The sequence below is a fragment of the Salvelinus fontinalis genome, chromosome 15, assembly GCF_029448725.1.
Source record: "Salvelinus fontinalis isolate EN_2023a chromosome 15, ASM2944872v1, whole genome shotgun sequence".
In the NCBI taxonomy this organism is placed as follows: Eukaryota; Metazoa; Chordata; class Actinopteri; order Salmoniformes; family Salmonidae; genus Salvelinus; species Salvelinus fontinalis.
In genome coordinates, this window is record NC_074679.1 from 10,074,407 (window position 1) to 10,089,406 (window position 15,000).

A 15,000-nucleotide genomic window follows, 5' to 3' on the forward strand; every position below is an offset into this window, starting at 1 on the left:
TCTCCTAGAGATGAACGTACTTTGGTGCGAAAAGTGCAAACCAATCCCAGAACAACAGCAAAGGACCCTGTGAAGATGCTGGAGGAAACAGGTACAGAAGTATCTATATCCACAGTAAAAACGAGTCCTATATCGACATAACCTGAAAGGCTGCTCAGCAAGGAAGAAGCCACTGCTCCAAAACCGCCATTAAAAAAGCCAGACTACGGTTTGCAACTGCACATGGGGACAAAGATCGTACTTTTTGGAGAAATGTCCTCTGGTCTGATGAAACAAAAATAGAACTATTTGGCCATAATGACCATCGTTATGTTTGGAGGAAAAAGGGGGAGGCTTGCAAGCCGAAGAACACCATCCCAACCGTGAAGCGCGGGAGTGGCAGCATCATGTTGTGGGGGTGCTTTGCTGCAGGAGGGACTGGTGCACTTCACAAAATAGATGGCATCATGAGAAAGGGAAATTATGTGGATATATTGAAGCAACATCTCAAGACATCAGTCAGGAAGTTAAAGCTTGGTCGCAAATGGGGGTTCCAAATGGACAATGACCCCCAAGCATACTTCCAAAGTTGTGGCAAAATGGCTTAAGGACAACAAAGTCAATGTATTGGAGTGGCCTTCACAAAGCCCTGACCTCAATCATATAGAACATTTATGGGCAGAACTGAAAAAGCGTGTGCGAGCAAGGAGGCCTACAAACCTGACTCGGCTACACCAGCTCTGTCAGGAGGAATGGGCCAAAATTCACCCAACTTATTGTGGGAAGCTTGTGGAAGGCTACCCAAAATGTTTGACCCAAGTTAAACAATTTAAAGGCAATGCTACCAAATACTAATTTGTGACCCACTGGGAATGTGATGAAAGAAGCAAAAGCTGACATAAATAATTCTCTCCAGTATTATTCTGACATTTCACATTCTTAAAATAAAGTGGTGATCCTAACTGACCTAAAACAGGGAATTTTTACTAGGACTAAATGTCAGGAATTGTGAAAAACTGAGCTTAAAGGTCTATGTAAACTTCCGACTTCAACTGTACATCACTTATCAACACATGCTCGAAACATATATGGGGCTAGTGGTTAGAGCGTTGGACTAGTAACCGAAAGGTTGCAAGTTCAAATCCCCGAGCTGACAAGGTACAAATCTGTCGTTCTGCCCCTGAACAAGGCAGTTAACCCACTGTTCCTAGGCCATCATTGAAAATAAGAATTTGTTCTTAACTGACTTGCCTAGTTAGATAAAGGATAAATAAAAAAAATATATACATCAATACATCACTTATCTATACATCACGTATCAACACATGGTGAATACATCACTTATCAATACATACATACTTGTCAATACATCACTTAATACATATATACATCACTTATCAACACATGGTGAATAGATAACTAATACCTCTGGAATAGTTGCTGGACCATCTAGTTATCAATATAAAATGTTAAAGTCAATAAAATAAAATAATTAAATCAATCCAGTACCTTCATGTTGTCAGTCATCTCCTTGGGGAAGAACAGTCCCAGCCCTACATCCTTCCTGTACAGACGCACGCAAAAACAGACACAATGTCCATTAATTACACACACAATCAATGAGCCCCCACCACACCCAATTACAGAACCATAACCAACCTTCCCAGGCAGTACTTACTCTAACAGTTCATAGTTGGACTTTTTCTCCAGTCCATTGGGGTTCATGTCTTTATAGAATCTCCTGTAGGGGGAAACACACGCATGTGAGTATTTGGTGGATTGAATGGAAGGCTGTGTGTGTTATTTAAGGGTTAAAAGGGTTAGGTTAAGAATGGGACTTAATTGTTTAGTCCCCACAAGGATGGTAAAAGTAATACGTTTGTGTCGGAGGGTTGTTACCTGATCTCCAGACAACCTAACTGCAAGGCCATCCCATCACTCACTTTACTGGCATAGTGCTGCATGTAGTCACTTCTCACCTGACAAGGTGTTTAGAAATATACACTTTAAGGATCAGAACTGTACAACAATCCTGCTTACAAATAAAACACCACAGACAGACAGTCAGACAGTGACAGTCCGAGAGATGGTCATAGAGAGTCAGAGAGACAGGCAGACAGTTAGACAGACAGAGAGACAGACAGAGACAGTCAGAGACCGGCAGAGAGACAGTCAGACAGACAGACAGAGACAGACAGACAGACAGACAGACAGACAGTCAGAGAGGCAGACAGTCAGTCAGAGACAGACAGACAGACAGAGAGGCAGACAGTCAGAGAGAGTGAGGGACAGTCAGAGAGACAGTCAGAGAGACAGGCAGTCAGAGAGAGAGAGGGACAGACAGAGAGGCAGTCAGAGAGAGAGAGAGAGACAGTCAGAGAGAGAGGCAGACAGTCAGAGAGAGTGAGGGACAGTCAGAGAGGCAGTCAGAGAGACAGTCAGAGAGGCAGTCAGAGAGGCAGTCAGAGAGGCAGTCAGAGAGACAGGCAGTCAGAGAGTCAGTCAGAGAGTCAGTCAGAGAGTCAGTCAGAGAGTCAGTCAGAGAGTCAGTCAGAGAGTCAGTCAGAGAGTCAGTCAGAGAGTCAGTCAGAGAGGCAGTCAGAGAGGCAGGCAGTCAGAGAGGCAGTCAGAGAGACAGGCAGTCAGAGAGGCAGTCAGAGAGACAGGCAGTCAGAGAGGCAGTCAGTCAGAGAGGCAGTCAGTCAGAGAGGCAGTCAGTCAGAGAGGCAGTCAGTCAGAGAGGCAGTCAGTCAGAGAGGCAGTCAGAGAGGCAGTCAGAGAGGCAGTCAGAGAGGCAGTCAGAGAGGCAGTCAGAGAGGCAGTCAGAGAGACAGTCAGAGAGACAGTCAGAGAGACAGTCAGAGAGACAGTCAGAGAGAGAGAGGGACAGTCAGAGAGACAGTCAGAGAGACAGTCAGAGAGACAGTCAGAGAGACAGTCAGAGAGACAGGCAGTCAGAGAGAGAGAGGGACAGTCAGAGAGGCAGTCAGAGAGACAGTCAGAGAGACAGTCAGAGAGACAGTCAGAGAGACAGTCAGAGAGACAGTCAGAGAGACAGTCAGAGAGACAGGCAGTCAGAGAGGCAGTCAGAGAGACAGTCAGAGAGACAGTCAGAGAGACAGTCAGAGAGACAGTCAGAGAGACAGTCAGAGAGACAGTCAGAGAGACAGTCACCAACCTGCTGGTAGAAGTAGAGCAGTGTGGTTCTGTCCTCTTTAAACTTCTCTATGAAGTCGGCAGGGATGTACCTAATGCGCAGGTCATATCTGAACACACAGGGGTTAGAGGTTAATGTTTAGAGGTCAGGAGCAAGAGGCAGTCACTATCTGGACAAATTACAAAGTCGTAAGCCATGACTAGTTCTAAAATGTCTCTTAAAAATCAGATTTTAAACCTAACTTTAACCCTAATCTTAACCACACTACAAACCTTATTCATAACCCTAATCTTATATTAAGACCGAAAAGCACATTTTAGTTTTCATATAGTTTTTTTTTGTAGTGGGAACCCGGAGCAAGAGATCATGTGCTAGAGGTCAGGGCCTAGAGGTCAGGGGTTACCTCCACTCTGCCTCCAGATGCTGTTGTTCGTAGCGTAGCTGCAGTTCTGACACGGTGAGGCCGGGGTGCAGCCAGTGGAGCTCAGCTGACTTCAGGTGTTTCAGCAGCAGGCCGTAGCAGAGGGAGTGTTGAATGTCTGGACCCACACATCCACTGGACAACACCGCTGATATTATGTTCTGGAACGGTTAAGGTATTATAGTACACGATACAGTATAGTAGTGTAGGGGGTCGTAGCAGAGGGTATGTTGAATGTCTGGACCCACACATCCAGAGGACAACACCGTAACATAACAATATTATAGTAGAAATATATTATAGTGGAAATATATTATAGTAGAAATATAAGAAATATATTATAGTAGAAATATATTATAGTAGAAATATATTACAGAGGAAATATATTACAGAGGAAATATATTATAGAGGAAATATATATTATAGAGGAAATATATTACAGAGGAAATATATATTATAGAGGAAATATATTACAGGGGAAATATATTATAGTAGAAATATATATTATAGGGGAAATATATTATAGTAGAAATATATATTACAGAGGAAATATATTATAGTAGAAATATATATTACAGAGGAAATATATTATAGTAGAAATATATATTATAGGGGAAATATATTATAGTAGAAATATATTATAGTAGAAATATATTATAGTAGAAATATATATTATAGTAGAAATATATATTATAGTAGAAATATATATTATAGTAGAAATATATATTATAGTAGAAATATATTATAGTGGAAATATATTATAGTGGAAATATGAATAATACTACAGTAGTAATATTAGTACGTCAATACTATAATAATAGTATACTGTATATATATTAGTGACCCATAGAGTTCAGTCCTCTCTACAGTAAACTAGTAGTTTAGATGTTAAGTTCCCTACACTCCCTAGAAAAAAAGGTGCTATTTAGAACCTAAAATGGTTCTTTGGCTGTCCCCATAGGAGAACCATTTGAAGAACATTTATTGGTTCTAGGTCGAACTGTTTTGGTTCCAGATAAAACCCTTTTGCGTTCTGTGTAGAAACCTTTCCACAGAGGGTTCTACTTGGAACACAAAAGGGTTCTCCTATGGGTACAGCCTGAAGAACCCTTCTTTTTCTACCAGTGTATATGGGGGACGTTGAGAGGTTCTGAACCGGTTCAGACTGACATGTTGGTGTACAGAGCGGTGTGTGAAAGCCGTAGGGTCCCGTGCTTTATAATGCCAGAAAGACCCATCTGTCTGCTCTCTGTTTCCACTCTCTCCGTGGAGGTGACTTGAAGTGTCAGGATTCAGACGCAAACATTTGACCAGGGTGTGGCACAATGTGTCACATTTTCTGGCCTATCCTGACAAAATAATGAATTCGCTCTCCTTCTGAGCGACAGAGCCCAACCTGGGAGACGGCATATGAAAGGTGACAGTCTAGAAAATCAAATAGCTGTGTTCTCATCGCACTGTGATATTCTAAACCAGTTCATAGAATTGAAACAAGACCACTTTCTCTTGGTCACAGACAGGCAAAATCTCTTGGTGATTAAAGCTGCAGTTGTACCGAGCCTGAATGCTGTCTCTGAGCTGCTAAGTGGACGTTATATGAAAGTTAATTGAAATGGTGCCAATATTGTACTGTCACTAAGTATGATAACTGCAAAAAATATATAACACAATATGTAAAGTGTTGGTCTCACGTTTCATGAGCTGAAATAAAAGATCCCAGAAATGTTCTATATGTACAAAAGGCTTATTTCTCTAAAATGTTGTGCACAAATTGTTGACATCCCTGTTAGTGAGCATTTCGCCTTTCCACCTGACAGGTGTGGCATATCAAGAAAATGATTAAACAGCAAGATCATTACACAGGTGCACCTCGTCCTGGGGACAATAAAAGGCTACTCTAAAATGTGCAGTTTTGTCACACAACACAATACCACAAATGTCTCAGGTTGAGGGAGCATGCAATTGGCATGCTGACTGAAGGAATATCCACCAGAGCTGTTGCCAGAGAATTGAATGTTCATTTCTCTACCATAAGCCGCCTCGAATGTCATTTTAGAGAATTTGGCATTTTGTTTAACTGGCCTCACAACTGCAGACAACATGTATGGCGTCATGTGGGCGAGCGGTTTGCTGATGTCAATGTTGTGAAGAGAGTGCCCCATGGTGGCGGTGGGGTTATGGTATGGGCAGCCAAAAGCTACAGACAACCAATACAACAGCATTTTATCGATGGCAATTTGAATGCACATAGATACGGTGACGAGATCCTGAGGCCCGTTGTGGCGCCATTCATCCACTACCATCACCTCATGTTCCAGCATGAGATCCTGAGGCCCGTTGTGGCGCGGAAGCTGAAAATGTCCCAGTTCTTCGATGGCCTGCATATTGACCAGACATGCCACCCATTGAGCCTGTTTGGGATGACCTGGATCGACGTGTACGACAGCGTGTTCCCGCCAATATCCAGCAACTTCAACACAGTCATTGAAGAGGAGTGGGACAACATTCCACAGGCCAGAATCAACAGCCTGATCAAGTCTATGTGAAGGAAATGTGTCGTGCTGCATGAAGAAAATGGTGCTGACTGGTGTTCTGATCGACGGGCACTACCTTTTTATTTTAACATGTCTGTGACCAACCGAGGCATATTTGTATTCCCAGTCATGTGAAATCCATAGATTAGGACCTAATGAATTTATTTCAATTGACTGATTTCCTTATATAAACTGTAACATCTTTTAAAGTGTTGCATGTTGCACCTCGAGCTCAACTTCGACAAGATGGAACTACTCTTCCTCCCGAGGAAGGCCTCCCCGCTCCAAGATCTCTCCACCACGGTTGATATCTCCACGGTGTCCCCCTCCCAGAGTGCAAAGAACCTTGGCATAACCCTGGACAACAAAAAACCCTGTCGTTCTCTGAAAACATCAAAGCAGTGACTAGCTCCTGCAGGTTCATGCTCTACAACATCTGTAGAGTACAACTCTACCTCACACAGGAAGCGGCGCAGGTCCTAATTGAGGCACTTGTCATCTCCCATTTAGAATAGTGCAACTCGCTGTTGGCTGGGCTCCCCGCTTGTGCATTTAAACCCCTGCAACTTATCCAGAACGCTGCAGACCGCCTGGTGTTCAACCTTCCCAAATTCTCCCATGTCACCTCACTCCTCCACACACTCCACCATGGTGTTTACCTACGGAGCAACAAGAGGAACTGCCCCTCCCTACCTTCAGGCTCTGCTCAAACCCTACACCCCAACTCGAGCATTCCATTCTGCCATCTCTGGTCTCTTGGCCCTCCCATGCCTACGGGAGGGAAGATCCCGCTCAGCCCAGTCCAAGCTCTTCTCTGTCCTGGCACCCCAATGGTGGAACCAGCTTCCCCCTGAAGCTAGGACAGCAGAGTCCCTGCCCATCTTCCCCCTGAAGCTAAGACAGCAGAGTCCCTGTTCATCTTCCCCCTGAAGCTAGGACAGCAGAGTCCCTGCCCATCTTCCCCCTGAAGCGAGGACAGCAGAGTCCCTGTTCATATTCCCCCTGAAGCTAGGACAGCAGAGTCCCTCCCCATCTTCCCCCTGAAGCGAGGACAGCAGAGTCCCTGCCCATCTTCCCCCTGAAGCTAGGACAGCAGAGTCCCTGCCCATATTCCCCCTGAAGCTAGGACAGCAGAGTCCCTGCCCATCTTCCCCCTGAAGCTAGGACAGCAGAGTCCCTGCCCATCTTCCCCCTGAAGCTAGGACAGCAGAGTCCCTGCCCATATTCCCCCTGAAGCTAGGACAGCAGAGTCCCTGCCCATATTCCCCCTGAAGCTAGGACAGCAGAGTCCCTGCCCATCGTCCCCCTGAAGCTAGGACAGCATAGTCCCTGCCCATCTTCCCCCTGAAGCTAAGACAGCAGAGTCCCTGTCCATATTCCCCCTGAAGCTAGGACAGAAGAGTCCCTGCCCATCTTCCCCCTGAAGCTAGGACAGCAGAGTCCCTGCCCATCTTCCCCCTGAAGCTAGGACAGCAGAGTCCCTGTCCATCTTCCCCCTGAAGCTAGGACAGCAGAGTCCCTGCCCATCTCCAAAACAACAATAAAACATTCACCAACACTTGCACTTGACTCCCAACATTTCGAGCTCTGACTTTTGTGATGTGGTTGAATGCACTCACTAACTGTAAGTCATGTCCCACCTAGCTATCTGAAGATAAATACATTCACTAACTGTAAGTCATGTCCCACCTAGCTATCTGAAGATGAATACACTCACTAACTGTAAGTCATGTCCCACCTAGCTATCTGAAGATGAATACACTCACTAACTGTAAGTCATGTCCCACCTAGCTATCTGAAGATGAATACACTCACTAACTGTAAGTCATGTCCCACCTAGCTATCTGAAGATGAATACACTCACTAACTGTAAGTCATGTCCCACCTAGCTATCTGAAGATGAATACACTCACTAACTGTAAGTCATGTCCCACCTAGCTATCTGAAGATGAATGCACTCACTAACTGTAAGTCATGTCCCACCTAGCTATCTGAAGATGAATACACTCACTAACTGTAAGTCATGTCCCACCTAGCTATCTGAAGATGAATACACTCACTAACTGTAAGTCATGTCCCACCTAGCTATCTGAAGATGAATGCACTCACTAACTGTAAGTCATGTCCCACCTAGCTATCTGAAGATAAATACACTCACTAACTGTAAGTCATGTCCCACCTAGCTATCTTAAGATAAATACACTCACTAACTGTAAGTCACTCTGGATAAGAGCATCTGCTAAATTACTAAAATGTAAAATGTAAAATATTGTTAAATATTATGTATTTACTATTACATGTTTTACTTTTCTATTATTTCTCTATGTTCTTTATCACCACATTGTTGGAAATATTACTACGCGGAGGAAAAGAAACTAACCAATGTCCCGTAAGTAAGCATTTCACTGTTAGTCTAAACCTGTTGTTACAAAGCATTTCACTGTTAGTCTACACCTGTTGTTTACCAAGCATTTCACTGTTAGTCTAAACCTGTTGTTTACCAAGCATTTCACTGTTAGTCTAAACCTGTTGTTTACCAAGCATTTCACTGTTAGTCTACACCTGTTGTTTACGAAGCATCTGATGAATAACATTTGATTTGATTCCAACAATCAAAGGTTTGATGATGAGTTGAGGTGTGTAAAACTAAAATGTGTACCCTTTGGGCAACAAACACTGCTTTAGTACATTAGAGTGTCTAGTTTCAGAAACAGACGCCTCACAAGTCCTCAACTGGCAGCTTCATTAAATAGTACCTGCAAAACACCAGTCTCAACGTCAACAGTGAAGAGGCGACTCCAGGATGCTGGCCTTCTAGGCAGAGTTCCTCTGTCCAGTGTCTGTGTTCTTTTGCCCATATTAATCTTTTATTTTTATTGGCCAGTCTGAGATATGCCTTTTTCTTTGCAACTCTGCCAAGAAGGCCAGCATCCCGGAGTCGCCTCTTCACTGTTGATGTTGAGACTGGTGTTTTGCGGGTACTATTTAATGACGCTGCCAGTTGAGGACTTGTGAGGTGTCTGTTTCTGAAACTAGACACTAATGTACTTGTCCTCTTGCTCAGTTGTGCACCGGGGCCTCCCACTCCTCTTTCTATTCTGGTTAGAGCCAGTTTGCACTGTTCTGTGAAGGGAGGAGTACACGGCGTTGTACGAGATCTTCCGTTTCTTGGCAATTTCTCACATGGAATAGCCTTCATTTCTCAGAACAAGAATAGACTGACGAGTTTCAGAAGAAAGTTATTTGTTTCTGGCCATTTTGAGCCTGTAATCGAACGCACAAATGCTCCAGATACTCAACTAGTCTAAAGAAGGCCAGTTTTAATTGCTTCTTTAATCAGTTTTCAGCTGTGCTAACATAATTGCAAAAGGGTTTTCTAATGATCTATTAGCCTTTTTAAAATTATAAACTTGGATTTGCAAACACAACGTGCCATTGGAACACAGGAGTGATGGTTGCTGATAATGGGCCTCTGTACGCATATGTAGATATTCCATAAAAAATCTGCCGTTTCCAGCTACAGTAGTCATTTACAACATTAACAATGTCTACACTGTATTTCTGCTCAATTTGATGTTATTTTAATGGACCAAAAAATGTGCTTTTCTTTCAAAAACAAGGACATATCTAAGTGACCCCAAACTTTTGAATGAATATATATATACTATCGTTCAAAAGTATTATTTTTATATATATATATATATATATATATATATATATATATACACACACACTACAGTATAATGACAATGATAGTACAGTAATGTCACTAACCCGTACAGTCATGCCCTCATGACAGCGGACTAGTTTAAAGTTCTTCCCCAAGTTAGCACTGTTGCTGGTGAAACACACTTTGATGATCTTTGTTGGACCGCCGTCCCCAGCAACCGTCGTCTGGGAAATGTCCGAGGACTTTGATTGGCCATAGGTCTCCACAACCTTCCAAGACAATGTGCTGCTGTCACCTGACATCACAGCACACACGGTCACCCTGACACACACGCACGCACACACACACACACACACACTCACAGCATCCCCACTTCACACCTGGAGAAAGGGAAAGAGAGAGGTCAATACATTAGACTGGAACTAACATCGAACTGTGTTGTGGTTAATCATCCCTGGAGCTTGCCACTGTTTCCTAGTTTTCCAGCGTGTGTGTGTGTGTGTGTGTGTGTGTGTGTGTGTGTGTGTGTGTGTGTGTGTGTGTGTGTGTGTGTGTGTGTGTGTGTGTGTGTGTGTGTGTGTGTGTGTGTGTGTGTGTGTGTCACACAAGCTGAGCATGTACACACATGTGGGGATGTAGCAATGCTTCCTGTGTGTGTGTGTGTGTGTGTACGCATAAAAAGGTGTGGACTCCTATGGCACTCCTTAGTCAACACTAGAAACCACATCCGAGCCGACAACAGGGTTTACTCAACACGTTAACCAGGTAGACACGCCACACACTCACTAGCTGAGACAGGACCTAGAGGGCAATACAATTATATATGTCATTCCTTCCTTTAGCACACGTTCTTATAGAAAATAAATGTACAGACACACACACACACACATTTTCCCCCTTACGGGTGGTGCCGGGAATCAAACCCACTATTCTGGCATTGCAACTGCCACGCTCTACCGACTGAGCTACAGAGGACCTCCAGCTGATTTGGAAGCTCTGACTTCAGATAAAACACGGTCAATTCAGACCTAAAAAAGACAGGCGGTGGTAAAGAAACACATGAGGAAACAGAGGAGGACAGGAAGAGGAAGTGACAGAGACAGATGTACCACAGTGCAGACAGGGTTTCCATCACCAACCATCACTTCCACCACTGTGAAAGGGGAGCAGAGGAGAGCAAAGGGTTGTGTTTACCTCCAGTCTGAGGGAAAGATGTTTCGCAATTGGAAATGTATTGAATTGAATCAATACATGTGAAATATATCTGCGGGCTACCTTAGTTACGATATGACAACATCACCGTGGAAACATCAGAACTTCCAGATAACGCACCCTCCTACACTACCATCCTACCATCCGTCACCATCCTACACCACCTGTGTCAGTCACTCTGTGTGTGTCCAACACCCCGCCAGGTCTATTTCTATAGACACAAGCACTATTCACGACACAAACTTTTCACACACCCCTTGTTGGCGGAGAGAACATTTTGCACGATTAAAGCTTATTTCCTGCAATTCTACACATTTTGCCACGTCTTATGTGTATACATGTGATATTCCAGTGACTCAAACACGACAACAAAATCTATGTATCTATCTAAAAAAATATATGTTTAGCTGACATGTGGTAGTTGATCTGGACTTTTCTGACAAGTTATAAATATCTCTTTAAGATACGAATTCAGGGGTGGAAAAAGTACCCAATTATCATACTTGAGTAAAAGTAAAGATACCATAATAGAAAATGCCTCAAGTAAAAGTGAAAGTCACCCGGTAAAATACTACTTGAGTAAAAGTCTAAAAGTATTTGGTTTTAAATATACTTCAGTATCAAAAAGTAAAAGTATGAATCATTTAAAATTCCTTATATTAAGCAAACCAGACGACACAATTTTCTTGTTTTTTTTTAAATGTACGGATAACCAGGGGGGACACTCCAACACTCAGACATAATGTACGGATAACCAGGGGGGACACTCCAACACTCAGACATAATGTACGGATAACCAGGGGGGACACTCCAACACTCAGACATAATGTACGGATAACCAGGGGGGACACTCCAACACTCAGACATAATGTACGGATAACCAGGGGGGACACTCCAACACTCAGACATAATGTACGGATAGCCAGGGGGGACACTCCAACACTCAGACATAATGTACGGATAACCAGGGGGGACACTCCAACACTCAGACATAATGTACGGATAACCAGGGGGGACATTCCAACACTCAGACATAATGTACGGATAACCAGGGGGGACACTCCAACACTCAGACATCATTAACAAACGAAGCATTTGTGTTTAATGAGTCCGCCAGATCAGAGGCGGTAGGGATGACCAGGGATGTTCTCTTGATAAGTGTGTGAATTGGACAATTTTCTGTCCTGCTAAGCAATTAAAATGTATCGAGTACTTTTGGGTGTCAGGGAAAATGTATGGAGTAAAAAGTACTACATTTTCTTTAGGAATGTAGTGAAAGTTGTCAAAAATATAAATACTTAAGTAAATTACAGATACTTTAAAGTACTACTTAAGTAAAAATACCCCCAAAAACGACTTAAGTACTTTACATATGACTGACATGACAAGAGGAACTGAACCCAATTTCGAAATTGCACCTTGTGCATTTTACTATTGCAACTTTCAAGAGTAAGTTGAAAGCAGAAATGAGTTCCTTAAAATATATATATCATTTGGGGGGGAATAACCATCTGTCTACCATGTTAACCCTCTAGGCTGCTATAATACACCATAAACTGCATAAACCTTAGAGGGAAGAACATGAAAAGGGTTGGTTTTAACTTAATGCAGGACATAAAAGGTAAAAGTGACAGTACAACATCCGACTATATCTATCGATCTAAATCTATAGGCTTAACAGGAAGAATAACATCTGATAAGGAACCAACCATTTTGATAATCGATATAATATACACATTGTAGGCAGAGCCAACATATTAAGAGCATAATATCGAGACCGTACTGTGACTGTGCGCAATTACATGACTGAATTCACCCACCTGCTCAAAACCCGCGCTGTATAAAAGTTCTGCCATGCATGCACCCGTTATTGTGGCGGAGAGGAGATGACGGTAAAGGATAACACACAGCCTACAGGCCTTTCTCTCTCTCTGCTGTCTCTATTTGTGTTTGTGACAATTACAGCCGGTAGTGAAGAAATCTTCTGACACTTCTAAGCCACACCCAGGCTGTATCGTTACTTCCTGATTTTGGAACATATGACGACAGCACGCCCACATTGTATTAAAAATATCATTTTAAATTTGGGTATGACGGGGAGGAGGGGGGGCAGGGATAGCATCAACATAGTCGAGGGTAGAGGAATTGTCCTTCCGCAGTTCTGAGTTCACAACAGTGCAGGAGAGAAGTAACTTAAATGCACTAATAAACCTATTTTACATTTGACACACGAGGGCGCTGTTTACTCACTTTTCAACTGTCGCATGTGCCCGTATCGTAATAATTGGTAATAGTGAGGAGTTAGCATGTGTTGGAAGTATGATCTGTGACCCTCTGTAACTTTTGCACTCATCATTATTCACGATTCACTCAGGATTATCCGTAATAATGGTAGCATCCACATGAATACCCGAAGTGCTTAGAAACGTATTATATTCTTATTTACATTTAAAAGTGACTCTAAAAAGACACAATACGTTATTTACCACTCATTTCTATTGGGCACAAAATATTCTGAAACAGTAATTATTGCTCATATTTGATGTTGGATGTTATTGCTCATATAGGATGTTAATAATTTAGGACCTTACTGTATGTTGTGCCATCAGAAGTGATTCGATATAAGTTTCTTCCAATGTTCTCGAATGGAGGGTGTTTTTTTTACGTGCTGGACTTTAGAAACAGGACATGCATATGGGATCTAGGATCAGGGGTTAAGTTTCCTCTAGGTACAGATTTAGGATCAGTTTCCTTTCCTCCAATCCGAACATTGTCTAAGGTCGACCTCACCCTACACCCGGGACGGGGAGCTTGACTTGCACCTGCCTGCCTCTGTCCGCCAGTGGTATAGAGTACTTAAGTAAAAAATAACTTTAAGTACTACTTAAGTATTTTCTTGGGGTACCTGTACTTTACTATTTATATTTTTGACAACTTTCACTTTTACTTCACTACATTCCTAAAATAATGTACTTTTTATGCAATTACATCCCTGACACCCAAGAGTACTCATTGCATTTTGAATGCTTAGCAGGGTAGGAAAATGGTAAATTTCCCTCAGTTATCAAGAGAACATCCCTGGTCATCCCTACTGCCTCTGATCTGGCGGACTCACTAAACAGAGAACATCCCTGGTCATCCCTACTGCCTCTGATCTGGCGGACTCACTAAACAGAGAACATCCCTGGTCATCCCTACTGCCTCTGATCTGGCAGACACACTAAACATAAATGCTTCGTATGATGTCTGAGTTTTGGAGTGTGGCCCTGGCTATCCCTAAATTTAAGACCCCTTGACTTTTTACACACTTTGTTACGTTACAGCCTTATTCTGAAATCAAATAGTTTTTTTCCTTCATCAATCTACACATAATACCCCATAACGAAAAAAGCAAAAACAGGTTTTTAGACATTTTTTGCAAACGTATTAAAAATAAAACGTTGAAATATCACATTTACATACAGTACCAGTCAAAAGTTTGGACACACCTACTCAATCAAGGGGTTTTCTTTATTTTTACTATTTTATACAGTGTAGAATATTAGTGAAGAAATCAAAACTATGAAATAACACATATGGAATCATGTAGTAACCAAAAAAGTGTTAAACAATTAGCCACCATTTGCCTTCATGACAGCTTTGCACACTCTTGCCATTCTCTCAACCAGCTTCACCTGGAATGCTTTTCCAACAGTCTTGAAGGAGTTCCCATATATGATGAGCACTTGTTGGCTGCTCTTCCTTCACTCTGCAGTGCAACTCATCCCAAACCATCTCAATCAATTAGGTTGAGGTCGGGTGATTGTGGAGGCCAGGTCACCTGATGCAGCCCTCCATCACTCTCCTTCTTGGTCAAATAGCCCTTACACAGCCTGGAAGTGTGTTGGGTCATTGTCCTGTTGAAAAACAAATGATAGTCCCACTAAGCGCAAACCAGATTTGATGGCGTATCACTGCAAAATGCTGTGGTAGCCATGCTGGTTAAGTGTGCCTTGAATTCTAAATAAATCACAGACAGTGTCACCAG

The 15,000-nt window shown here is 42.7% G+C and overlaps 1 protein-coding gene across 2 annotated transcripts in view; it reads right to left on the reverse strand.

The window, feature by feature from the left end:
- The window catches only part of ptk2ba (protein tyrosine kinase 2 beta, a), a 58,537-nt gene extending 45,530 nt beyond the window's left edge, over positions 1-13,007 (reverse strand). Inside the window, exons 1-7 of one of the 2 annotated variants that reach the window (XM_055862679.1) lie at positions 12,794-13,007; positions 9,866-10,141; positions 3,540-3,718; positions 3,158-3,245; positions 1,879-1,958; positions 1,658-1,720; positions 1,489-1,543 (exon numbers count right to left, since the gene is read on the reverse strand). In XM_055862679.1, coding sequence (XP_055718654.1) covers positions 1,489-1,543; positions 1,658-1,720; positions 1,879-1,958; positions 3,158-3,245; positions 3,540-3,718; positions 9,866-10,063 — 663 coding nt within the window. In that variant the 5' untranslated portion in view covers positions 10,064-10,141; positions 12,794-13,007. The remainder of the gene's footprint in view (positions 1-1,488; positions 1,544-1,657; positions 1,721-1,878; positions 1,959-3,157; positions 3,246-3,539; positions 3,719-9,865; positions 10,142-12,793) is intronic. The other variant, XM_055862680.1, reaches the window with a different exon arrangement.
- Between the last annotated feature and the right edge of the window lie 1,993 nt (positions 13,008-15,000).